This window comes from Microtus pennsylvanicus, chromosome 6 (genome assembly GCF_037038515.1).
Source record: "Microtus pennsylvanicus isolate mMicPen1 chromosome 6, mMicPen1.hap1, whole genome shotgun sequence".
Taxonomy (NCBI): Eukaryota; Metazoa; Chordata; class Mammalia; order Rodentia; family Cricetidae; genus Microtus; species Microtus pennsylvanicus.
Window position 1 is genome coordinate 108,154,724 of NC_134584.1, and position 27,127 is coordinate 108,181,850.

Below are 27,127 nucleotides of genomic sequence, written 5' to 3' on the forward strand. Positions count from 1 at the left end.
CAGAGGAACCTGGAGGAGGAGTATCAATCCCGCACCGGTTTACGGAGGAGGACTCTGGACAGAAACAGCTGTCCAACAGGTTGGTTGGGAGGATTCCGCTGTGGCATGATTGCGTCGCCCCAGCTTTGACTTTCGGCGGGAACAGCGTTTTGTGCGAGTCCCTCGGAGGCACCGGGAGCGCTCAGGCTGCACCGCACCGAGGGAAGAGGCTCTGGAGACCGGAGAACTGCTCCGGACTAGGGTGCATTCTCTGCTGGGCAGAAGACCGTGGTCCAGGAGCAGCGGGAGACTGATCCTACTGCAATTGCGCGTAGGACAGAGGGGACAATCGACCCCACGATCACAAGGGTGAGCCCGCAGGATCGAGAGAGCTAGAAGCCGTGGCTGGAGGAAGCGGGGAAAACCGCAGAATCACAGATTGGACTTCCTGGAATTCAGGGGTGAGTTGGTTTCGATTCCCTGACTCTGTTAGAGGGGCTGTCTGTCTGCAAAGATCTTTGCTCGCCTTCTGTCAAAGCAGGACGGATCTCGAGGAACGGGGTTTGAGAAGAGGAAAAAGGTAGGGACCCTGCCCAGAGGTGCTGAGTAGGTGGGTACTGGATAGGACAATCTATTTCCAGGACAGACGATTCAGGGTTTTTGTTTTGGTTTGGTGTTTTTCTTCCTTTTTTTCTTTTTTGTTTTGTTTTTGTTTGTTTTTAGAGACAGGGTTTCCCTGTATAGTCCTGACCATCCTGGAACTTACTTTGTAGACCAGGTTGGCATTTAACTCACAGGAATCTCCCTGCCTCAGCCTCTGAGATTAAAGGCAGGCACTACCACCACCCTCACCCCCTACCCCAAACTGGATTCCAGTCTTTAACTATGAATGCCCACTTCCTTTTCTAGGGCCCATTTCATGCAAGGATAAAGTAATCTGATGTAATGTTTGTAAAGGGATGTCTGTTTTTTAAACTGTTAATTTATTTATTAAGACAAGGTCTCACCGTGTAGCTATGGCTGCCCTGGAACTCACTGTGTGGTCCAGGCTGGCCTTGAATTCATAGAGACATCTCTCTGTGCCCCCCCCCCAAGTATTGAATTTAAAGTTGTGTGCCCCCAAGCCCAGATATGTCTGATACTTTTTTAGTGGGGGATGGTCGGGCTTAGAGTAAGTTGTTATTACTACTTCCAGATTTTTCCCCTTTGCTCTCATACATCCAAGGAAAAGTAGTGAAGGCAATGTGTTCTGCATCTGGGAATGGCTGGGCCCTGAGATCTACTGATTTTCTGTAAGAGTGCCCTGACAGTCTGTAGCAATGGCTCAGATGTAAAGAGTACCCTGATGTTAACACCCGTGCCTCCTGCCCAGTTCAGTGGAATCCAGTGAGCAAGGAAAACAAAAGCCCGTGGATTGCCACGTACTTACTTTCAGTTTGACAATTTGTGTTCACTTTTTTTTTTTTTTTTGATTTTTCAAGACAGGGTTTCTCCGTAGCTTTTGGTTCCAGTCCTGGAACTAGCTCTTGTAGACCAGGCTGGCATCGAACTCACAGAGATCCTCCTGCCTCTGCCTCCGGAGTGCTGGGATTAAAGGCGTGCGCCACCACCGCCCGGCCCTGGGTTCACTTTTTGACTCATGTTTTAAAGGCCACACCCGGACTTTTACACTAGTGTTGGGGAGCCAAGCTCAGACCTTCAAGTTTGTTCAGCAAACACTTTATGGACTGAAAGGAAACACTCTTCGACTTCCTTGCAAAATTTAAAATCAGGAGGTCTGACGTGAAAAATCCAGATTCCTGGCTGTCAGGTGAAATTGAGAGACCCTTTGTCCTTGCAGAACAGCAGGTATCCACCTGCTGAGTAACCTCTGCATGTGTTTAGATGGAGCTGGAGTGGTTTCCTCGACCATGAACCCAAGGGCCAGTTTGGGCCTTTTTTCTCTATAGGATTTGAAGAGAGGATGTGAATGGCTGGACTCTTCCGTGTGTCTGAAACAGAGAGGTACCAAGGTACCAGGATAATGAAGCCGAGGGTGGAGAGGTCTAGGCCATTTTGAGATACAGAGCAAGAGCCTGTCTCAAAACAAAACAAAAATGGAGAAGTGAAAGATAAACCGAAAGGCCACGTCACAGAAACTAAAAGGAAGCCTTTCGGGTTTATTTTTTTAGATTAATCGTATTATTTCTTGTGTGTGAATGTTTTGCCTGTATGTGTGTGTATGCACACATGTGCACCATGGGCATGCCTGGTGCCTGCAAAGGTCAGAAGAGGGCATTGAATTTCCTCTGAAAGAACAGCACGTGCTCTTACCCACTGAGGCACCTCTCTGGCCCCAGGAGCTTCTCTTCTCTTCTGCACACTCAGAGCCTTAGCCAAGGCTGGCCAAACACTCTACCATGGAGCTATAATCTCAGCTTTGGGTTTTTTGGAGACAGAAGGTAGCTGGGGCTGGCTGTGAACTCGTGGTCCTTCTGCTTCAGCCTCCTGGGTGCTGGGATTTCAACAGCAGCACATCTGCCTAGAAGTATACTCCTTTGTAGCACTGTTTCTAAGGCAACTCACGCCACTGGTTTGGGCTGCCTGCTTGGCCCCTGAAGTATTTCTCATACTTCCAAAGAACATCTGTGTTAGGATAGACTAGATAATATGACCAAAATACCCAAAAATATAATGGCTCCCATACAGCTGAAACTGCATCTTAAAACACACAGTTCATAGCAGAAAGTATGGCAACAATGGCAGTTTTCCTCCAAAAGCAACTATTCAGGAACCCAAGATCTTTTCCTTAGGGTACCAGTATCCCTGAAACCCTATCCTTGCAAACCTGTCTCATCCTAAAGTAGCACAGATCCCATCCACTCATGACCCATAGTTAGGCCTCTCAGAGTGGCAAGAGGTTGAGGATATAGTGCTAGCTGACCAATACTTCCAAGTTCAAGCTCTATTACAAGGACAGAATAGATTTGACAGACGGCAAGCTCTCTCTGCCTTACGTGGTAGAGGCATCCCCTTTCTGGCACTGAGATCATAGATACCCTTGACCCTCAATTAGCTGAGTAATAAATACACCCAGGATTGTGGGATTTCAACCAATCTGTGGGTCTCTTCCAGGTATGGATAAATTGGGACAGATCATCTCCTTAGGCCAGCTCATCTATAAAAAGTGTGAAGAAATGAAACTCTGCCAGAATCAGTGCCGGCGTCTAAAGGAGCGTGTGCGTGGCTTGCTAGAGCCTCTCCAGAGCCTCCAGGCCCAAGGAACAAACAATCTGCCAAAGAACATAACTAAAACCCTGGACAAGTTTGAGACTGTCCTGCAGGAGGCTAGGCAGCAGATAGAAAAGTTCAGCAAGAAGTCCAGTATTTGGAAGTTTGTAACTGCGGGCAATGACAAGATACTCTTCCTTGAAGTAAATGAGAAGCTGAGAGATGTCTGGGAGCAGATGATGCTGTGTCTTCAGGTTGATCAACAGAGCTCTGCTTCAAAAGCATCCTGGCTGCAGGAAGATCAACAGGATGCCAGAGAGGATGAGTGAGTATTCCAAAGACTGGGAAAGAATAAATGGGGTTTGGGTGATGAAGTGGAGGAACAGATGAAACCAGGGAGCATCTTAGCCTCACTTTGATTTGTCAAAGAAGAGGAACAATGGAGGAGTTTGAACAGTTGCATATACTTGTGACTGAGAAATCCTGCTGTATGATAGAGGCTAGTGAAATCTGGGGAAGTCTTTGTGGAGGAGGGGACACATTGTTACATGCTTATGAGTCCCCTTTGCTTCTCTGTTCACTCTTTGATGTAATATATGGAATTCTAATTCATATCTTACCATCTTGGCTTCTATGGGACTCTTTTTCTTGAAGTGAAAATTGTCCAGTAAAAAGAATTAAATCAACAAACTAAGGAAACGTGGATTGGGTACAGCATGCACGATACTGTTCTAAACCTTAGGGATAAACTCATGGAGTGTAAAGTCTGCTGATAGGAAGCTAATTTTCTCGGAAGCCCTTGAAAGTCACAAGGTAAAGTAATGATACACAAGAATTCAGAAAGAACGGACAAGACAGACATTTCCATGTACACCTTGACTAATCCATACAGAGACGAGATTGCTCTTGTGGCAGAATGTCAGGAACGAGACCTAGCTGAGCTATAATCTTTCAAGCCTCTACTTGCGGCACATCCACTAAAAATAGCCATCCATCTGATAACGCTCAACGTGAAGAGACAAAGGCATACGGTTCGTCCTCTATGTTGCTATGACTGTATACAGCTACTACCTGGAAGTCAATAACTCAACCTACCTGAGAGTCAGAACGGAAGCAGGAACTGAGTTAGGAGATCACATTAGAGGGTAGATGAGTTAACAATAGCTAGAGCTATAATGGCTCCTCCCCTTGAACGTCATGGAAAGCCAGGCTCTAAAGAAGTGAGGCACGGACTAGCCTGCATGTAGAGGGTGAGAGTTGAGCTTAGGCCACCAGGAGAGGAAAGATAAGGGAAACAAGGAAACAAATATGACCTTCTTGGACTTATGATGACCCAGTGATATGAGTCACAAACATGGTTAGCTAAGCGTTAAAAGAGGTTTGTAGGAAAGGAAAGGAAACTGATACAAGATTAACTTTTTATCAGGCAAATTACAGGCTGATGGCCACAGACAGCTGTTGATGTGTGCTATGAATATGTTTTATTACCATTGGTTATTAAAGAAACCGTGTGCTATGAATATGTTTTATTACCATTGGTGATTAAAGAAACTGTTTCAGCCAATGGCTTACTAGAGTAAAGCCAGACTGGAAGTTCAAACAGAGATATAGAGAGAAGATAGGCAGAGTTAGAAAGACACCATATAGCTGCCAAAGGAGACAGATGCCGGAAAGCCAGAACCTTACCAGTAGGCCACACCCTCGTGGTGATTCACAAATTAATAGAAATGGGTTAATTTAAGATGTAAGGGTTAGCTAGGAATATGCATAAGCTATTGGCCAACCAGTGTTGCAATTAATATAGTTTCTGTGTGATTATTTTGGGTCTGGGTGGCCGGGAATGAACAAGCAGCCTCTGCCTATAAGCCAAGATACGGCCTTTTATGTGATCACTAGGAGAGTTCCCACAATAGTATCACGAGACATAGCCTGGCCTAACTGTGTGCCAAGGGGCATGGAGGCATGAACTAGGCAGGACTATAAATGTATCCTAGAGCTACAAGGGTGGAGGAGGCTTATCAGGTCTGTCTGAGAGAAAAGATACTGGAGGGGGGGGAGCGGGAATGGCCTGAATTCTTTGATAGAGAAAGCACAGATCTATAACCCAATACTGAGAGTTGGGCAGAGAGAAAGGGAGCAAAGAGGTGAGTCTTGTAGTGTCAGCTTGACACAACCTCCAGTCATCTGGGAAGAGAGACCTTCAACTGAGAAAATGCTCCATCATGTAGGCAAGTCTGTGAGGAATATTTTTTCACTAATGATTGATGTGGGAGCACCTAATGCACTGTGGGCAGTGCCACCCCTGGGTTGGTGGTGCTGGCCGTACAAGAAAGCAAGTGGAGCAAGTCATGGAAAGCACGCCAGTCAGTAAGCTGTACTCCTCCATGGTCTTCGCTGCAGTTCCTGCCTCTCGGTTCCTGCCTTGAGCTCCTTGCCCTGGCTTCTCTAGATGAGAGACTGTAATAGGTAAGCTAAAGAAGTGGAAGTGACTTCTGATCACGGCATTCATCACAGTAACAGTGCCAAGACCAGAACAGAAGCACACGTGGACACACCCTTTAGATGCTCAAGCTCAGAGGAGTAACTGTCCTATTGCTCTGATATGGGGGTGATGATCCATGCCCAGTCAAGTTGGCAGACCAACATCGAAGTGGGACAAGTGAGGAGAGTCTTAAGCAAATGAGTTCTTTTGTGTAATAAGAGAAACCAAGACATCTGTAATCCATTCAAATGCCCACCATCAAAGAGAGAGAGAATCAGGGATTGGAGAGGACGGGCATATGGTAGTATAGAGAGGTTGGTTCAGCTAGAGGGCAGGACTGACTTCCAACCTTTCTAATCATGAGAAAATGCTGATCCACCCCTTCATGGTGGCAGGAATCATGTGGAAGCCATTAACCTGGAAGACAGGACTGACATCCTGCTCGCCCTTTATGTTTCGGTATGGGTGATGCATTCACAGGGCACCACATACAAAAGATTTTTTTAAACATTTATTTATTTATTATGTATACAATATTCTGTTTGTGTGCATGTCTGCAGGCCAGAAGGGGGCATCAGACCGCATTACAGATGGTTGTGAGCCACCATGTGGTTGCGGGAATTGAACTCAGGACCTTTGGAAGAGCAGGCAATGCTCTCAACCACTGAGCCCTCTCTCCAGCCCCCAAAAGATTTTTTAAAGGCCCAGAATAGCTGGGTATAGAAGTGTATGCCTTTAATCTTATCATTTGGGAGGCAGAGGCAGGAGGAAATCCCTGGGAGTTCAAGACCATCCTGGTCTACATGATGAGTTTCAGGTCAGCCAGAGTTACATAGTGAGATCCTCTGGGGGTGGGGGCAGGCACGGGCAGAGAGGCCCAGCATAAGGAGTTAATCTTCCCCTCATCCCTGACCTCAGGGGACCTCTTTTACATCTCAGACACAGTCTGTATTATCTTTTTCCTGCTCTCTGGAGATTTACATGTATGTATTCTGATTCTTCTTCTCAATAGATAATCTTGAGTATTCTTCCAAATAAATTTCCATAGGTTTCTCTAGTATTCCTTGGTATATATGGACCAGATATATTGAACATGCAAATTATAGCCAATTGTTCACTGTTATAATTTCATAAACGAGCATCTTTGTGTGTGTTTCAGAATAACTTTAGGATATAGTCCCAGTAATGGAATTACATGGGTAATCACTGAGTTAAAGGCAATGATCAAAGAGATCCACACAGCCAGACTTCGGGGCATTTCCTCTGCATTTGAAAATAGAAAGATGAGTATTAATGGTAGTATTTCCTGCCGTATGATTATTTAGAGTTAAAATCTGACACCTTGGTGATTTTAATTAGCATTTTTGTTTTGATGCACATATACTTTTTGTTTAGGGCTTGTATTGTTAATCACGTGCTGCCCCTTCTTCCTGCAGAACAGAAAATCTGCGAGCTCTCTTGATGAAGGTGAGCATTGACGTGGAAGAAATCAAGGAAACTCTGAAACAGTGTAAGTTGTCACATGCTCTGTTGCAGTGGATGCTCCCGAATTAGAAGTTATCTGTTTGCTAGGAACTCCAGCCTACTCTGCTCCTGCCCTGTCCCGTTTTCTCTGCTCACAGGTTTGGGGATATGGAGAGGGATTTTTTTTTTTTAGCTTACTACTCTCAGGTCACATTCCATCACTAAAGGAAGTCAAGGCAGGAATTCAAAACAGGAATTTGGAGGCAGAAACTGAAGCATTGGAGAAACTGAAGTAATGGAGGAGTGCTGCCTACTGGTTTGCTCCTCATAGCTTGTTCAGCCTGCTTTCTTATAACACCTAAGACCACCAGTCCAGGAGTGGCACTACCCACAGTGAACTGGACCTTCCCACATCAATTGTCAATCAAGAAATTAGGCCAATCTGCTATGGGCATTTCCTCAACTGAGGTTCCTTCTTTCAAAATGACTAGCTTGTGTCAAGTTCCCATAAACCTAGCTGGCCTTCAGATGAAAGAACAATTTGTCCAAGTCTATCTTGATGAACCAAAGTATTACCATTACTTGCAGGAGCATGGGTGAGAAGCTGCTTATGAAAGAATGATGATCTTGGGCACTTGAATGACCTACCCCCCCCCCCCACACACACAAGTTACATGAGCAAGAACTTAGGAAGGCTGGATCGCTGGTCTCCTACAAGGGTCTCCTCTCACCCAGCAATGGTTTACTATGCAGAGACTGCTGTGAGCCCTGTATGTTTCCAGAACTTCCTCAGTCTTGTAAGTTTCCTATGAACTCCACGAACTTCTGAGGAAGGAAATGCATCAATCTAGGAGGGATCAGTCACACAACTGACAGCAGTATAGTTGCTGAGCTTGAACTGTCTCTCTATTTGATCTGAAAAGACTGGACATAACGCCAGGTCCCTAGTGTTAAGCTGTGTGGCACCAGGAGTAAGGAGAACTCCAAGGTAAAAGAGGCTGGCGTTAAAACCAGAAAGATAGGCAAGATCGAAAAAGGAGGCTAGAGACATAGTTCAATAATAGAACACTCACCAAGCACACACAAGTTCCTTGGTTCAATCACAGGCATCATAAGAAAGAGAAAAAAATAGGTTGGAAGAGGAGGTCAATGAAGTACACAAAACAATACTACTAACCTCACATGTGTCTCTACACGTACCGCAGACACAGAGGACCTTCTACCTGGAGTTGAGTCCACTGGAAGCTCTAGCCATGGTTCATGGTGTGGAGCACCACCATCCCCGTCACATCACAAAGAGGCCACTTCCCTGACTACACCTTTATCACACTGACTTTTTGTCTCCTTCTGTCTCAGGCTCATTACAACCCACACAGAAGATCCCACAGGAAAAAATCAAGGAGATTGAGAAGGAACATCTTACCAGCTCTCCATGGACTTTACTGAAGAAAAATGACCTCAGCACATTTTACAGAGGAGAGTATCACAGATCGCCAGTTACCATCAAAGTATTCAACAATCCCCAAGCCAGAAGTGTCAGGTTGGTAAGCTGTAGCTTATGAGTCTCACACGTATCAACATTTATTCTCTATAAGTTCCCAAGGAGACAGCTATATTTTCCCCATTATTAAATGGGGCAATCAGGCTCTAAAGGGTTAGATGACTTAATCTGTATTATTACGAAACAGAGGATATTGGACTGGACAATTGGTTCAATATAGGGCTTGTTGCTCTTACAGGGGACTCAGGTTCAGTTCTCAGCACCAATATCACAGCTCACAAACATCTGTAACTCCAATTCCAGGGGGTCTGACACCCTCTTCTAGCCCACAGATTCCAGGCACACAAATGATACAGACATACATGCAGGCAAAACACTTGTGCACACAAAAGGAAAAGAAACAGACTAGCGTTGAGTAACTTTCTACCTCAGCTCTAGAACTTTCCCCCTTGTACTCATGGATTTATGTATCATCCAGAATTTATAGTCTTTTCTGGACATAATGGTGTCACCCCTTAAAATCACAGCACACACGAGGCAGACACAGGCAATCCCAGTTCAAGGCCAGCCTGGTCTATATATAGCGAGTTCCAGACTAGCCAGACATAGAGACCTTATCTCAAAACAACAATTATTACCTCATAATCTTGCTTCTCCATTCTTCATCCCCCCCCTTTTTGGTGTGGTGCTGGGAATTCTACAGACAATGATTACAGTGTTTTATTCTTGTTTTCCTGTAAAATATACTCTTTCGTTATTCTGTTATACAGTATTGATTTCTCACAGGTGACAAAGTGGCATGTCTGTTGGCCACTTGCCTCACTTTCTTGACTCAGCATCATGGAACATGAAGTCCTTTCATTTGAAGTGAATCCATTTGATATCTCAGACCACATTTTGCCTATTTCCCATGATGTAAACCATCTGCTTCCAACTGAAAATAATGCCACCATACATAGCCCTTAATGAATGTATGGCAATTTTGAGGTACTGGGAATTGAACCCTGAACTTCACACATGGAGGCAAACACTGCCACTGAACTACACCCCACTACTTGTATAAGAATTTCTTGGGGCTGTAACTCCAGGATAGGAACTGTTGGATCATAGGCTCCACAATACCTAAGTTGGCTAAGTACTCCCAGAAAGCTTAGAGGGGGTGGATATGGCTACACTCCACCTGTGGTGCCTGAGAATGCCTATGTTTCATGTACTGACTGATCCCTGGTGTTTCTAAATTTGATTTATCCTTGTAAAGTGAGATCAGATATGAAAGCATTTCTCCATTTACTAATACATTTGATCACTTATTTATATGTGCTTAACCATTGCAGGTTTTTTTTGTTTTTTTTTTTGTTTTTTTTTTTTGGTTTTTCGAGACAGGGTTTCTCTGTGATTTTGGAGCCTGTCCTGGCACTAGCTCTTGTAGACCAGGCTGGTCTCGAACTCACAGAGATCCGCCTGCCTCTGCCTCCCAAGTGCTGGAATTAAAGGCGTGCGCCACCATCGCCCGGCTACCATTGCAGTTTTTAAAACTTTTTTTAAAACACCTCCGTCCACTATTTACATACATGTACACATTAGAAGTTAGGATCTGCATGTGACAGAGAGCACATGATTTTTGTCTTCCTGTATCTCGCACAGAGGTGAGTGCGCACCCACGTTTAATGCTGCCGCACTCACAGTAGCCATTTGACTTGCTTTTCTGTAAATTACCTCTTCATAGCTTCTGCCTTCACATTTGCAACTTCTGGGTTTTTTTTTTTTCGCCTGTATTAAATGTTTGTGTTATTTTATGTGCATGGACAATTTTTCGACATGTATGTCTGTGTACCGCTTGCATGCCTGGTGTCTGAAAAGGCCAGAAGCTGATACTGAATCCCCTGGAGCTGGAGTCATGGGTGGTAGTGAGCCAACATGTGAATGCTGGGAATTGAACCCAGGTCTTCTGGAAGAAGAGTCAGTGCTCTTAACCTCTGAGACATCTCTCCAGTCCTCAGCTTTATTTTTTAAGTTTATGTGATATTATCAGTCTTTTTATGTGATATTATGCAGGGTCTAGTTTTCGTTTATCCACAGAGTAAATCAGTTTTCTCTGTATTGTCTACTAAATCACCCATCCTTTTCCCCGCCAATGGGCAGCACCACACTTATCCTATAAGTTTTTGTATAAACATCAGTCTAGTTTCTATATCTCTGATCTGTCCCAAGGGTCAATTTATCTGTTTTTGCATCAGTGAACGTACTGATTGGGCCTTTGAGGGGGGGTTGGAGGAGTCTGTTGATATTATTACTAATTTGTCTTGTAGCCCTGGCTGGCCTGGAACTCACAAAGATCCTCCTGCCTCTGCCTTTGGAGAACTGGGGTTGATGGCATGCATCATCATGCTTGGCTTTGTTAAATTTATTCCTAAATTTCTTGCTATTTTTTACACTATTGTAAAAGAAATTATTCTCTTTTTTGTTTTCATATTTTTCATTGCTAGCACATTGAAATAGTCGATTTCTATATGCTTTGGTCCTGCTCTGCTTGCCTGATCTTGGACAAATGTCGTTTTCTCTTGGAGCCTCACACAGTGTGAACTATCAGACTGGGCTGAGTTAGTGGGTGCTGGGATCCTCTATAATAACTGATGCCCACATTCCCAAGGCCATGTTCAGGAAGGGATTTTTGTTTATAAATTTTCAATTAATTTCCTTATTTTTGCTAATCAAGAACACACATCACAGTTTTTTTTCAGGACATTTACTAAAATAAAATATGACTAGTAATAAAAACTCAACATCTTAATTTTCTATATAAGTCACAAAAATACAGTTCTATCAAATACCAGATAATACCAAATAATAGGATTAAGAAATACTATCTTTCTTGTGACAGACACGGAGGGAGTAATTCTGCATCTGGGAAGTTAGACTGGTAGCCAAGCCCATCAACGATTCTGGGATCCGAGAGTGTCTCAAGCCCCTACTACACCACACATTCTCTGGGGGACTGTCAGAGTCCAGATGCTAATTTCTCCTCTCACTCTCCTAGTACAGTGAGGCACGCTTTCCACAACGAGATCACAACCATGAAGAAATTTGATTCTCCCAATGTCTTGCGTATATTTGGGATTTGCATTGATGAAACGGGTAAGGAGGCTTCCGGGATTGGTCAAGCTTTTGACTGCCTAGAAGATGCTGTCTCTGTTTTAATGTGTTACTCTTTTTTTTTTTTTTTTTGAGCTTTAAAGATAATTACAGATTGATAGGTGAGCATTTAAGAGGTTAGAAAGAAAGTTGTGCCATCTGGGTTAGGCATGGAGATCAGCCACATGGTGTACAAACAGTCACGTGATGGGGAGGAAAACTTTAGAGACTGTAAGAAAAGCTCAGGTACCAGAGGAAGTGTTCCTCACCTCTGGCCAGCATCCTAAAGAAAGGCAAGAGCCAGGCCTTTGAAAGGCCGCAGGCTCCAGAGACTCAAGGTGGCACTGTGTTACATTCTAAGGGCAGCTCCTAGGGTGGCAGTGAGGGACAAAGAGACAGACTCTCTACTGGACAGACAGACAAGGAGAGGGCCATGACTAAGGGACAGACTCCCTGGTAGGCAGACAGACAAGGAGAGGGGCCATGACTAAGTCAAAGAAGACAGACTCTGAAGATGGGCAGCTCCTTTCTCACTCTCCTGACCAGACTCAAGACCAAAGCCAAAAACAGAGACTTGGCAATAGGGCACATGTGACTTCACGCCACACCTCTCCAAACGCTGCTTTACACAACATTTGTGAGCGAGCAATCCTGTCTTTGTTCCAACTGACTCATCCCAAATTAGGAGAGGAAGACCCTTCAAAAACGTTAAAAACCCAGCCCAGGAGAAGAGACTGGATTTTCAGACTCTCGAGTCAACTGATTTGCAGAGGAGAGGGTGTTTCTGTGTGCTTGCTCTCTCTACCTCCACCACACACACACACACACACACACACACACACACACACACACACACACCTGCCCTCTTTCTCTTTCTCACGCCTCACGAAAGCCATTCCTTACAGCTGACTCTGCCTGCTGTGTTTGAGATTTTTCCCCACTGCTACCTGTCTCAAGAGTTTTCCTGCCCTTTAATTCTCTGACAGAGAAAATAAACCCCATCAAGACCCCTCACTGGTAGCAGTGAGGTTATTACCAATGTTCACTATTTCTGTTCTAGTTCTCCCTTCTCCTTTCAACTAACGGAGCTGTGTCTCCCCTTCCCTATCCATTGAGAACCCAGGGGTTGCTTGTTGAGATGCTAACCTAAGTCAAGGGTATGTTTTGTTTTCTTTCTTTTCTTTCCTTTTTTTTTTTTTGTTTATTTTTAGACAAGTTCTACTTAAGTAGTAGACCTGGGACTGGTTCCATTGACCAGGGTGGATTTGAACTCACAGAAATCTGCCTGCCTCTGCCTCCAGAGTCTGAGCGCTGGGATCAATACAATGGCACACCACATCCAGCCCCTTAGCTTTTCATTGTTTTTTGGTTTTTTTTTTTTAAACAGGGTTTCTCTGTAGCTTTGGAGCCTGTTCTTTAACTGGCTCTTGTAGACCAGGCTGGCCTCGAACTCACAGAGATCCACCTGCCTCTGCCTCCCGAGTGCTGGGATTAAAGGCGTGTGCCATCACCACTTCCCGGCTAGCCCCTTGGTTTTTAATGTGACTTTAATTGCTTCTTATCCTTTAGCTAAAACTAAGGGTTACTATGGCTCCATTTCCTCTCGCAGCATGGAAGTCCTTGCTGTTCATTTTTGCTGTTGTTGCCTAGAGAGAGGACAGCAACATCTCCCTTCTGAAAACTACTCCATAGCCTTAATCCAACCTAATCTGTGTGTGGAAGGGACTGACTGGTGAAGAGTTTAGACCAGAAGTCAAAATCCCAGGTCAGAGGCTAGAAATGAAAGAAATAACTCCTCCAAGGAGAGTAAGTCCCCCCAGCCATCTCCGAAGAGAGTGTTATTTCAGTTTCCTTTAGACTGAAATGTTGTACTTTAAAGTCAAGTTGGTCTTAGGCTGGGGAAGAAATGAGGCTTGCTTTAGAGCGAATGTATCACTACAGGAAAAAGCTGAGAAGGGACTTGTGACTATAGGAGTCCTGAGTGAGGCTGGATCTTCACCGCTGTCTGCGTCTTTTCCTCTTTTCCTAGTGAAGCCCCCTGAATTCTCCATTCCTCTTTTCCTAGTGAAGCCCCCTGAATTCTCCATTGTCATGGAGTACTGTGAACTTGGAACCCTGAGGGAACTGCTGGATGAAGAAAAGGACCTCCCTCTGAGTGTGCGCATCTTCTTAGTCCTGGGAGCAGCCAGAGGCTTGTACAGGTACCAGAAGGGTTAAATAGTCACCTCAAAGAACTGGAGGAGTCGGGCTGGAGAGATGGCTAAGAGCACTGCCTGCCCTTCCAAAGGTCCTGAGTTCAGTTCCCAGCAACCACATGGTGGCTCACAACCATCTGTAATGAGATCTGGTGCCCTCTTCTGGCATACATGCAGACAGAATACCGAGAATACTGTATACATAATAAATAAATAGATTTTAAAAAAAAGAACTGGAGGAGTCTAGCCAGGCAGTAGTGGGGTGCACCTGTAATCCCAGCACTGAGGACCGCACTACTAATGCTCTCAGAGGTGATGGGAGGACGGGCCAGAAGCTCCAATTTCCCTTCCTTCCACTGTTTCACTGCAAACTCTGATGCTGAGCAGGTGCCTTTTTCGAGGTTGCCCACAGAGAGCCACCCCCATGAAAGGCAGGGTACTAGCCAGCCTCATTATCCCACTACACACTGTTTATGCCAAGATCATTAATACACCCTACCTTTGGTTGTCATCAGGCTACACCATTCAGAAACATCCAACCAACTGCACAAAAACATCAGCAGTTCCAGCTTCCTGGTAGCTGAAGGCTACAACGTAAAGGTGAGTACATCCTCCAAGGTCTCCTTGAGTTGGTCAGAGCTTAGCTATGGTTGCTGCCTAGAAGAGGGTATTGCAGAAAGGCCGCACCTTCTTATTTCTCTCGAACTGAGTGCACCTCTTCACCTGCTTATACAGCTTTCTGGATGCCCACTACAGAACAAACTCTGCCCTTGCCTCCCACTCGGATGTGCTTACCTTCCTCCCACCCCAGAGCAGGGATGAGCAAAGAACCGTTTCTCTTAGACATTTAGACACCACTTCTCCATCACTGAACACCTACCAGGGCATCTGCTTATGATCAACTGGGCATTCAGAATCAGAGGATTGTCGTGGGCCACACTTGTCATTTGAGGTGACTTACAAGGCTTCACAGGGAGCACACCTAGCTAGCAGCATCAACTCCTTCTCTCCAGTGGGGGCCCTCACATTCATCCAGGCTTTGCTCCTACCAGTGGCTAAAGAAGGAGGCTCCCATTGGCTGGGTATTGAGCCATCCAGATTTCGAAGTCTCATGACTTAAAATAGTCAATGTCTCATAACTTTATAGACATAACCTGCAAGGGACAAGCTAGTTCCTATGTATAATGGTTGCTACAAAGTACAGCATGCCTGTTAGGTATTTATGCCCCCCAACCCCTACCCCAAAGCAATTTGTATACCAGCAATAATTTTTATAATTAGGTGACTAAGAAGCATAGGTTGATGGTCTACCTGTATCAGTTTTTCAGGGGAACAGAGCCGATGGTTAGCTGAAAATCTACCATGACTTGTTTCATTTGCTCAGAGGAAGAAAGGGGTTTGTTAATTCGTTGTCCAAAACCCTTCCTCCCTCTCTCTCTCTCTCTCTCTCTCTCTCTCTCTCTCTCTCTCTCTCTCTCTCTCTCTCTCTCTGTGTGTGTGTGTGTGTGTGTGTTGTTTGTTTGTTTTGTTTTTTGAGACAAGGTTTCTCTGTAGCTTTGGTGCCTGTCTCCCAAGTGCTGGGATTAAAGGCATGCGCCACCACCACCGGGCTTGCTCTCTCTCTCTCTCTCTCTCTCTCTCTCTCTCTCTCTCTCTCTCTTTTAATTTTTAGTGATAGAAACAAATACAACTGAAACTAAAGCTGCTGACAGAACCCTATGATCTCTCCCATCTCTTGTCATGCCTCCAACTTGACTTTGAACTCCCATCTGGCCTTGAGTTTCAGAGCTGGGTTCCAGAAAATGTCCCTGTTGGTGACCCTTTTGTCCAAAGGGATATCTGTGGAGAGCCTTGAGGGCATGAGGTGATTGCAATCATAAACTTTCACCAGAGACTCAATCTGACCTCCTGGTGCTTTTCTTCTTGTCCATGACTGCTGTCACTCTGCCAGAGGCAGCTGTCAATCCCAGGCACCTGAGCATGGCTATGCCAGGGAGGGGGGCCAAGGTGCCGTCATCAACATTCTTTGCTATGGCAGCCTTATATCCATATTAGCATCCAGCCAGGATCAGTGCCTCTTTCCCAAGTTTTTTGAGTTTACTCATTGTCTTAGTTAAGGTTTCTGTTGCTGTGAAGAGACACTATGGACACACCAATGCTTACAAAGAAAAACACGTAATTAGGCGGCTTGTCATGGTGGGACTTGGCAGTGTGCAGACAGATATGGTGGAAGTAGCTGAGAGTTCTACATCTTGCAGGCAACAGGAAATGAGCTGAGATGCTGGAAGTAACTTGAGCATATATGAGACCTCAAAGCTTGCCTCAGCGGTGACACACTTCCTCCAACAAGATCACACCTACTCCAAGAAGACCACACCTCCTAATAGGGCCACTCCTTTTGGAGGTCATTCTCTTTCAAATCACCACACCCATTTCAACAGCAACCAACAGGCTCCCAGCACACAGGTGCACAGCTTGCTCTTCCTTCCAGCCTCCTGCAGACAGAGCCTTTCTGCCTTTCAGATGCCTTCCCCACCTAAGTGTCTTCTGCTGTTCTGTTTTGTTTTTTTGGAATAGGATCTCACTATATGTAGCTCTGGCTGTCCTGGAACTTGCTATGTAGACCAGACTGATCTTGAACTTACAGAATTCACCTATCTCTGTCTCCTGAGTGCTAGGACTAAAGGCGTGTGGAATCACACCTTCTGCCATCTATCTGTATCTCTCAACTTTTTCTTGACCTCACCCTTAGATTTGGGTACCTGGCTGACTGTGTCAGCCTGTTCTCTTTCTGCAAACTGATGATGCTAATGTCAGCTCCATGGGGAGCAAAAACATGCGCTCCCTTAGTCATGCAGTGACATCTTTAGGCATGTATGACTTCCGGGGTGACAAAGATAACTCACACTTTTCATGCAAAATCCAAGCAATACCGTGCGAAGACAGACAGAACAAAGGAGTTCCTCCTGCCACTTCTACAGCTGCTCCTGGGGAAAATCAAGCCATGATGGAGCTCTCTTGCCCCTCCCCCCCTCGCTGATTGGAGTTGGGTCTTTCACTACGAAAGCCCTAGACCTAGCAGTAGTAATAAGTACGTTCAGTCAGTAAACTTACCAAAGCATACAGGGACCTTATAGCCGTTGTTTCAGAGACTCTTCCCTACCACCTACCCCATTCTATTGAGAAGAGCTGTCCCAGAGAAGAGCTTCTCTTTGGTTGGCACAACATGATGAATTGAACCTATCATGTCAAGCCTAGCCTGAAAGCACCATTGGAAATAAATCCCCTAGGGAAAAAGCCACCCCAGCTCCACCTTCTACCTCCCCACCCTGGGGCTTGCCGTTTCGACATCTACCTCTAACTCATCTTTCTGTCTAGCTTGCAGGATTTGAATTAAGTAAGACGCAAACTTCCATCAGTCGGAAGACAAAACACACTAACGCAGAGAGAAACCATCCAACGGCATATACCTCCCCTGAGAGACTGAAAAATCCGTATCTTAAATATAACAGACAAGATGAAATATATAGGTGTGTGCATGTTTTTGTACAAATTCTCACTCAGGCAGGAAGGACAGTATAGTCCCTGGTGAACTCCGCTTCGGAGGACCATCTTAACTCTGTTGAACAGGGGGCCGGGGTGCAGGTCAGTGGGGCAGTACTCCCTAATGTGTGTAGGTTCTAGCTTTGATCATGCAGTGGGTGTGGTGGGGTGTTGCCTGGAGTCAGGCAGTAACCAGAAAATTCAGTGTTTTCTGAAATGGCTCAAGGAGCATGGGAAAAGAAATATGTTACATGCTTAAATTTTTGGTTTCATTTTTTTTAAAGATTTTACTTATTTCTTTATTATGTATATAGTGTTGGCATCAGATCTCATTACAGATGGCTGTGAGCCACCATGTGGTTGCTGGGAATTGAACTCAGGACCTCTGGAAGAGCAGGCAGTGCTCTTAACCTCTGAGCCATCACAGCGACCAGAAAAGGGCATCTGATCCCCTGGAATCAGAATTACAGATAGCTGTGAATTGCCATCTGGGTGCTAGGAACAGAACTCAGGTCAGCAAGTGTGCTAAACCATCAGCATCTCTCCAGTGATGTACGTGTGCTAAACCATCAGCATCTCTCCAGCAATGTACGGAAGGGTGGCTTGCACAGGCCATGACACGTGTATGAAGTCCAGGCAATAGCTTTTTGGGTCATTTATCTCCTCCTACCTCTACTTGGTTTCTGGAGGTCAAATTCAAAAGAGTACCGCGAGGCAAGTTCTTTGCCCACTGAGTTGGGCCACCTGATAAACCCTTGATTTTCTTTCAGCTTTGGAATCGTGCTCTGGGAGATTGTCACTAGAAAGATCCCATTCCAAGGTAAAGAACATGAAGGCTGGCCCTATTGGGGTTGTAGTTGGATCAACCTTCTGAGAGACCAGAAATTCCCCCTTAGTGCTGCCATAGCCACTTGGTTAATACAGGGATTCCTTGAACCGGTTAGTAGTCACTAAAAGCTCTGTTGTTTCTTTGTTTACTTTCCTTTCCTTTCTTTTTTTTTTCCCCCATGTTTGAAGTCCCTCGTTCTAATCCTAGCTATCAATGTCCAGAGAGAAGTGAGTGAAAATGAAGCCACTCATCCTCTCTCTTCCATGGTAGGTTGTGATTCGAAGAAGATCTACGAGCTGGTAGCTGAGGGCCAGAAGCAGGAGCCAGTGGGTGAAGATTGCCCTAAGCTATTGCAGGAGATCATTGGCGAGTGCAGGGCCTATGAGCCCAAACAAAGGCCCTCTGTGGATGGTAGGATTCTTATGAGGAGTGGGTGGATGGGGGTGGTAGAAGGGCAGAGCAGGGATGGGAGGAGAGGAGGGAGGGAAAACTGTGGTTGGTATGTAAAATAAATTTAAAATGATGAATAAAAAAAAAGAATGCAAGCCACACATTTATTTCACAATTGTAAAAGTTGGGTTTTTTTGTTGTTGTTGTTTTGGGTTTTTTTTTTTTCTTAAAGCTCCAGGAGAGAAATTCACACCCAGGGGTAATTCTGGGTGTACCCCTTCAGGGGACATTTAACGACTTCTGAAAGCAATTTTGGTTGTTGCAATTCAGGTCTAGGGGAGGCAGGGTGTGTATTCTTGGCATCTAATGGACAGAGGTTGGGATGCTATACCTAGGACAGAGCTAGAGGTGTACCTCAGTGTTACTGTGTGTGACTCGTGGATGGGAGCCCTGGGGTCACAGTCCCCAGCAGCACACACACAAAAGCTTAACATGGAGCCCTCAAGTGTATAGGACATCCCACCACAAATAAGAATGATATAGCCCAGATGTCAGCAAGGCGGGGCTTCAGAGATGGAAGCAGGTTACTTTTCTCAGGCCTATTTCTTTACTTCCTCCCTCCCTCCCTCCCTCCCTCCCTCCCTCCCTCCCTTTTACTCCTTTTTTCAGCATCCTTGGGATTATTTCTTTGACTTACTTAGATGTTTTCAAATACTTTAAAAAAATATTTATTCATTTATTTATTATGTATACAGTGTTCTGCCTGCATGTATGCTTGGATGACAGAAGAGGGCACCAGATCTCATTACAGATGGTTGTGAGCCACCAAATGGTTGCTGGGAATTGAACTCAGGACCTCTGGAAGAGCGGCCAGTGCTCTTAACCTCTGAGCCATTTCTCCAGCCCTGATTTAGCCTTTTGTAAGCCTTTTTTTTTTTTGGTTTGGCTTTTTTTGTAGACAATATCTCACTGTACAGCTCTGGTTGTCCTGGAATTCCCTATGCAGAAGACCAGGCTGGCTTTGAACTCACAGAGATCCCCTTGCCTTTGCCTCCCAAGTGCTAGAATTAAAGGTGTGTGCCACCACACCTGGCTTATATACTTATTCATATGCGTGTGTGTGTGTGTGTGAGAGAGAGAGAGACAGAGACAGACAGACAGACAGAGAGAGAGAGAGAGAGAGAGAGAGAGACCCTCAAGAGGGCATCAGCTGTCTTTTATGCATCTTCACCTGTTGAGAGCTGAACTGATGCAAGGCTTTCCCTGAGGTTTGGAGAAGGATGACAATTCCTTCTCTAAAGCAAGGAGTAAACCAGGCAGTGGTGGCGCGTGTCTTTAATCCCAGCACTCAGGAGACAGAGGCAGGCAGATCTCTGTGAGTTCAAGGCCAGCCTGGTCTACAGAGTAAGTTCCAGGACTGGCTCCATAGTTACTGAGAATCCCTGCCTCAAAAAACCAAAAATATAATATAAATAATATAATATCATATCATAAACATAATAACCAGAAATATTCTTTATAGAGTGGGTAATGGCCTGTGGCTTGGGCCTTGGGAGAGCTGATTCTAAGAACCCAACTCTTCCCAGTGTACAGGGCTCTGGTTATCATTCTCAAGCTTCTGTGTGCTTGGTCTGTAATGTTCTTGAGATATCCCTTGTGCAACGTTATTTGATTAACTTCTTGTTGACTTTGTCTCACTGTATGATAGCTGCTGACTCTGTCCCATGTCTCCCCTGGAAACAACATATAAGATGCCGTACTACTTCATAAGCTTCCTTGGCGTAAGACATAGCTTACGCAAGCCTTCCCACTCCCAAACTTTGGTATCTTCTCTACTTTCTTTTCATCTGATCTCCTGGTCCTCTCTCTCAATACCCTGTCACCAAAGAATGACTAGGTCATTTACTTTTTCTTTTTGAGGCAGGGTCTGTTCTTGAGCCTGGGGGCTTCATTTTCTCAGCTAGCCTGGAAAGCCATCAAACCTCAGTAATCCTTTTGTCTGTGACCCCCTTGGAGTTGGGGTTACAAATGTTTCAAGATTATAGGCACACACATGATGCCTCATTTGGGATTTAGGTTTTCATAGGTGGTGTTTTAGGAGTCTGTGTGTGCAAACAGTTTATGCACCAGCCAGACAAACAGTTTCTGTGTATTTTCTATTGTAGACATGCGTTTGTGTTTCTAGCTTGGCTGTCAGTAACTTGCTCTTGTCTCACTTTCTGTTCATTCCTTCATAGAAATCTTAGAGAGACTGTCTGCAATTAACTGAGGTGTGTGTGCAAACCTAAACGGAAGACTCCTGGACAAGAAGCTGGAAGAGAAACAAACTGGACATTTGTCTTTCATATCTGTTAGTATCAAGTTTTGCTAGGTGCAAAACTTTTATTTTTTAAATGTAGTCTCACCATGTAGCCCCTGTTAGCTTGGAACTGGCTATATAGAACAGACCGAGTTCAAACTGAAAGAAATCTTCTAGTTTTGCCTCCTCAATGTTGGGATTAAGGGCATGGGCCACCACACCTGGCAAAGTTCTTATTTGTTACAAATAGAAAGCAACTCCATGGGGCTGGAGAGATGGCTCAGCAGTTAGGAGTACCGGTTGTTCTCCCAGAGGACCCAGGTTCAATCCCCAGCACCCACATCGCAGTTCACAAGTCCTGTTCCAGAGAATCTGACACCGCATACAGATACACATGCAGGCAAAACACCAATGCACATAAAATAAATTATTAAGAAAAAAAGATTAGAAAGAAAGAAAACAATTCCAGCCTAAAGTGGTAGCACATGCCTTTTATCCAGCACTTGGGAGACAGAGACAGGTGGATCTCTGTTTGAGGCTAGCTGTTTACATAGCAACTTCCAGGACAACCTGGATTGCATACAGAGACCGGTTTCAAAAAACAAACAAACAACAACAACAACAAAAAACCAATTCCAGCTATAAAGAATTCCCAGTATTTCTAAAACTATATTGCTAAGATTAACTGCAGATTATTTACGAAAGTTGGTAAATGGTTTTATGTCCATGGCTCTTTTCATGATTTGAGGGATCCTATCAAGAAATGGCCTCTATTTCCCCAGCATTTGAATCTGAGCCGGCTAATGGCTTGATTGTTTCAACAGCATGTGGAAGAAGGAACAGTGGACCACTTCCAAGTCTAGGCTTTAAAATATTCCCTCCCTCTCGTGAAACAGTGCCCACCCATGCACAAGAGTGGTAGGCATGCTGGTAGATGAGGAGGAGATACACAGAGTGGCGGCAAATGGTCCCATCTGAGTTCACGCTAAGCCAGCCAGCCAGTCAGCCTGGCAATTGACCCAGTTGCATGAGGAAGCCCAGTTAAGATCAAAGAGCTACCCAGCTGAGTCTACCCCACTGCCAATTTACAAAAACATGAGCTCAATAAGTATATCTCTGTCTTAAGCCGCTAAGTTTTGGGGTGTTTGCTACACAACGGTAGTAATAGTGAACCCTGCACAACCCTTCCCTTTGACCACTGAACTAAATACAAAACTTGCTGTTTGGATGTCCATGGCCTGGCCTCTGATCACGTCTGACTTTGTCCATCAGGTCCTAGAGATCTCCATATTGTTGTGATCTAGGGACCAGTGATGGTTGTTCAGTGATGTTGTTGTACAGAGTACTTGTACAAAGCCCTGTGTTTGATGCCCAAAAGTCCACTTAGTGGTAGGTAAGGCAGAAAGATTAAAAGTTCAGTCATCACCTGGTGGTGGTGGCACACACCGTTAATCCCAGCACTCAGGAGGCAGAGGCAGGCGGATGTCTGTGTGTGTGAGGCCAGCCTGGTCTACAGAGATAGTTCCAGGACAGCTAGGGCTGTTACATAGAGAAACCCTGTCTCAAAAAACAAGACAAAACAAAACAAAACTTTCAGTCATCACTGGACGGTGGTGGTGCACACCTTCAATCCCAGCCCTTAGGAGGTAGAGGCAGGAGGATCTTTGTGAGTTCCAAGCCAGTCTAGTTTGGCTGGTCTACAGAGTGAGTTCTGTTCTTCTGTCCTTCTACAGAGGACAGCCAAGGCTACACGGAGAAACATATCTGGAAAAACACACACAGCCAGGCGGTGGTGGCACATGCCTTTAATCCCAGCACTCGGGAGGCAGAGGCAGGCAGATCTCTGTGAGTTCGAGGCCAGCCTGGTCTACAAGAGCTAGCTCCAGAACGGGCTCCAAAGCTACAGAGAAACCCTGTCTCAAAAAACAAAACAAAACAAAAAAATAGAAAAACACAAAACAAAACAAAACAAAAAAGTTTAATCATCTTCAGCTACATAGTAAAATGAGGTCCCACAATGACCAGGATCAGGACAGCTAAGAACAGCATACCTCGGAGCTGGTAATTTAGAGACCCAGGCTGTTTGTTTCTACCGCTTAGAGCAATAAGTGTAAACTTCAGCCCTAGGCCCATAGAAACTGCAGCATCTGGTGAATGTGCTAATCAGATCAGGAGCCATTAGCTTCCCTCCTGACTGTTTACATAGGTTGTTGCCTGGTTACCAGGTGTCCTCTGTGCAGGCTGGGAGAAAAGGTGTGCACCACCACTTATCCAGCTTGATGGGGTTTTAAAAACGATTTATTTTGATTATTTCTATTTATGTGTAGGGGTGTGTGTGTGCCTGCATGTGGGCACATACATGATACCGTAGTTTCCTTCAGAGATCATCAGAGGTATCAGATCTCCTGGAGCTGGAATTACAAACAGGAGATGTCTTACATAGATGCTGGAAAACAAAGTGAAGAGAAGCAAGAGGTCTTAGCCACTGCCTTAGGGTTTCTATTGCTGCAAAGAGACACTGTGACCATGGAAACTCTTACAAAGGAAAACACTGAATGGGCTGTCTTACAGCTTCAGATGTTTAGTCCATTGTCATCATGGTGGGACAAGGAAACATGCAAGCAGACATAGTACTGAAGCTGAGAGTCCTACCTCTTTATCTGCAGGCGACAGGAAGTGGTGTGAGACACTGGGCGTGGCTTGATCTTATAGGAGACCACAAAGTCCACTTCCACAGTGACACAGTTCCTCAAACAAATGCATTCTAGTCCAACAAAAGTCTTACCTCCTAATAATGCTACTCTCTATGAGCTGATGGGGACCAATTACATTCAAACTACCACAATCACTAAGTAATCTCTCCAGTCTCTTGTTTTTGTTTTTTTAGGACAGGTTCTTATTCTGTAGCCCAGACTGTCCTGAAACTCACTACGTACCCAGGCTTATTCTAGTTGATCCTACTGTTTTAGTTTCCTGAATGCCAGGATGATAGGGGTGCACTAACACAAAACACCACGGCACATAAAATATAAATAAATATAAGTTGGTACTGACCTTGGTAACAAGTTTAGAGAAGAAAATATACAAAGTATCTATTATTTATATTGTCCTCTACCAATTTTACTAAAAATTGGCTGCTGAATTAATAAACTAAAAATGCGGCAATGTAATCTGTGCCTGAAGCTTTGATTTTAAAAACATAGCTGGGTGGTGGTGGCGCCCGCCTTTAATCCCAGCACTCAGGAGGCAGAGGCAAATGGATATCTCCAGCCTGGTCTATAGAGCTAGTACAATTTCAGAAACATCTTTGAAGAATCTTATGTGATGACTTATACTTCCAAGAAATTTTATTGGAGTAATTTAAAGTTGAAGAAACTGTACAAATTCTTTTTTTTTTTTTTTGACCATTGAAGACAAGCTGCCCAACCCTGTATGAGAAAAAAATGAACTGAGTTGTCTCGTGGCTCTTACGGACTCCAGAATTCTGGGGACAACATTATCAATGATATCATTGATAAACTACTATATTATTTAATGAAGTCTTAGAGAAAAGCAGAGGACGTCACTTTTTTAAAATAATATTGATTATGTACACGGTGTTGGCATCAGCTCTCATATAGATGGCTGTGAGCAGCAGTGTAGTTGCTGGGAATTGAACTCAGGAACTCTGGAAGAACAGTCAGTGCTCTTAATCTCTGAGTCATCCCTCCAGCCCGAGGAAGGAGGGGCTGGAGAGATACCCACATGGCAGCTTTCAGCTGTCTGTAACTCCAGTTCCAGAAGATCTGATACCCTCACACAGAGCATCCGTGCAGGCAAAACACCAATGAATGCTCGTAAAATAAGAATAAATTATAGAAAAGGAGGAGGAGCGGAGGAGAGGAAAAGAAGAAAAACGGATGAGGAACTCTCTTCCTCGGGTCTTCTTCCGGCTAGACGTTTCAAATAAATGCAAAACAGTTAAGGAAAAAAAAAGAAAAAAAATGCTCACGCTCTACCGTACAGGGGCGGGGCGCGAGATGACGGACATGGATTTCTACCAATTATAGGAGCATTTTTCGCACGAGGTTCTCGCCAAGTTAGTATCAAGAGCTGGCCAATGAGAGAGCCACTAGTTCAGCCAACGCCGACCAATGGAAGAAGAAGAAATAGTATTGGTCGCCGACTTCGGGGACTGACCAATAGGAGCTCGCTGAACCTTGGCTCGAACGGGGCGCTCGAGGAGTCTGAAGAGTTGTTTGGCGCCGGCGGGCGCCGAGTTTTGCGCGGCAACGACAGCAGAAGTCGCAATCGGTCGGAGCGTCCGACCTGGTTCCTGTAGTTTAAGGTGAGGCAGGTACCTGCATCTCCTTAGCCCGGGGCCTCTGGGTGCGGATCATCTTCCCTTGGCCTGTGTCTGGTCGCGGGGCCTAGTCCGGTTGGCTGAAGGCGGGTTGCGCACTCTGCGGTGTCCTTCGACCAGGGCTGGGGACCTCGGACTTTCTTCCTTGCGTCCCGAGGAATGTGGGGGGTCTGGGGCGAGAAAGGCGGAGACGACGAGCTCTGCGGAAGGAACTGAAGCGGGGTTCCGCTTGCGCGTTTGGGGGCCCCGTGCGGCATAGTTCTCCAGGTACCTCCGGTGCGCTCGAGCGCCAGGTTCTCTTTGGCCCTTGTCTCTAGCTGTGTTACAGAACTGCAATTTTACCAGGCCAACCGAGCTGTGACGTGTGTATTCTCGTTATCTCGTGGCTGCGGGTGAGCAGACTTGGACAGACAGGTTAGGAAACTTTAGGTTTTCCAGAAACTAAAAGGGGGAGCCTGGATCTGAACCCAGGTCAGACTGAATCCCCACCGACTCCAGACGCCCTGTTTATTGGGGGTCGTCGCCCCCGCCTTCTGGTTCTGAAGCTTCCTTGTAAGATGGCAGATGTGAAGTTCACCTTTTGAGTGCCGCTGACATTTCGTGGCCATCACGCTAGCGTTTTTTGTTTGTTTGGTGTGTGTGTGTGTGTGTGTGTGTGTGTGTGTTGTGACGTGCTGAGGGTAAAGAAGAGTCGGCGGGCAAGTTTTTTTGTTTCAGACAAAATCCTGGGTTCGTGCACAGGATTTGGGAATGGTTGTGTTTATTGCTTTCTTCCTACGCGATTAAGTTAGCTAACTTAATTGTAAACTTTAAATAGCCGCCTGTAAAAAGTGGTCTTCGGAGTGGACGGTCGTGTGTCCCTCGAGTCTGCCTCTATTGATCCGATCCTGTCTTTTGTTTGCATAAGTCTGAAGTAATGTCTCTAGAATGCATCTATACCTAGCTTAGGCTTGCTTGTTTGTGATGTCTCCCTCTGGAGCCCGGACTGCCCTCAAATTTGAGACTATCTTCTCTAAGGACGGAATTATTGTTAGGACACTAAGCAACGGCAGGGTCTTTTAAGATAATTCTTGTAAGGATGTCTGTAAACCTTAGAACACATTAAAAGCGTTAGTTTACGTGTTTTCGAGGAGTAGTGAAAAATTTTTTAAGCATAGCCTTTTTTGCATAAAGAGTTGAAATTGCTAGGTTCTTTTATAGAAGTCTACTGCGGTTTTAGTAGTGTATAGGTCCTGGCATGTTCTTAGTTGTTGTAGTTTTGGTTTATCATTTGTTGGAGTTTTTTCCTTGAGAGGATACAGCACCAGCTATGAAATCGATGCTGTGTGGAATTCTCTGCTGTTACCTTCCATTTGAAATCAGAACAATGGTTGCTCTCTGCATGAGATGGGAGGATTTCGTTTTAAAATATAGAACCATACTGAAAATTAGAATAAAAAATTCTGTGCATTCATTACTCAGATCTAATAGGTCTTGGACTGTGTTTTTTAATTAATTAAATTTACATAGATGTATGGTTTTGCGAAGTAGTTCAGGTTTCTGAAACCTACTTTGTAGTTCAGAATAGCCCAGCTCACTATTCCCCTGCCTCTGCCTTCACCCTGTCGGTGCTAGGATTACAGATATGTCACCAAGCCCAGCAAATTTAGCTTTGATGTATTTGCATATGTGCCAAGGTTAATCCAAATACCTTTGTATACTAGGCTAGTACTGAGCTTCAGTCCCCAGTCTCACTTTCCCTTTTTCTCAAAGAAATTTAAA

At 45.0% G+C, this 27,127-nt stretch overlaps 2 protein-coding genes across 6 annotated transcripts in view; both read left to right on the top strand.

The window, feature by feature from the left end:
• Positions 1-24,194, top strand: Mlkl (mixed lineage kinase domain like pseudokinase). 4 transcript variants are annotated; one of them, XM_075977308.1, is made up of 12 exons: positions 2-440; positions 1,929-2,136; positions 3,094-3,514; positions 7,108-7,181; positions 8,492-8,675; positions 11,674-11,771; positions 13,834-13,969; positions 14,479-14,563; positions 17,342-17,493; positions 18,277-18,326; positions 18,606-18,746; positions 20,963-24,194. In XM_075977308.1, exons 3-12 carry the CDS (start codon positions 3,096-3,098, stop codon positions 20,992-20,994), a joined length of 1,371 nt encoding a protein of 456 aa, XP_075833423.1. In that variant the 5' UTR covers positions 2-440; positions 1,929-2,136; positions 3,094-3,095; the 3' UTR covers positions 20,995-24,194. The 4 variants fall into 4 exon arrangements, with proteins under 4 accessions (XP_075833424.1, XP_075833423.1, XP_075833421.1 ...); XM_075977306.1 differs by lacking the exon at positions 1,929-2,136; XM_075977307.1 differs by lacking the exons at positions 2-440; positions 1,929-2,136 and adding an exon at positions 445-559.
• Positions 24,195-24,768: 574 nt separating this feature from the next.
• Rfwd3 (ring finger and WD repeat domain 3) overlaps positions 24,769-27,127 on the top strand; it is a 32,999-nt gene continuing 30,640 nt past the window's right edge. Inside the window, exon 1 of one of the 2 annotated variants that reach the window (XM_075977310.1) lies at positions 24,769-25,351. The gene's annotated coding sequence lies outside the window, so the exon portion shown is untranslated. The remainder of the gene's footprint in view (positions 25,352-27,127) is intronic. The other variant, XM_075977311.1, reaches the window with a different exon arrangement.

Excerpts from the sequence above, each read along its gene's own strand:
- Mlkl (XM_075977308.1), top strand. The coding sequence starts at position 3,096 with ATGGATAAATTGGGACAGATCATCTCCTTAGGCCAGCTCATCTATAAA. Across the intron at positions 3,515-7,107 it reads CAGGATGCCAGAGAGGATGA|AACAGAAAATCTGCGAGCTC; the intron begins GTGAGTATTCCA and ends TTCTTCCTGCAG. Across the intron at positions 7,182-8,491 it reads CAAGGAAACTCTGAAACAGT|GCTCATTACAACCCACACAG; the intron begins GTAAGTTGTCAC and ends CTTCTGTCTCAG.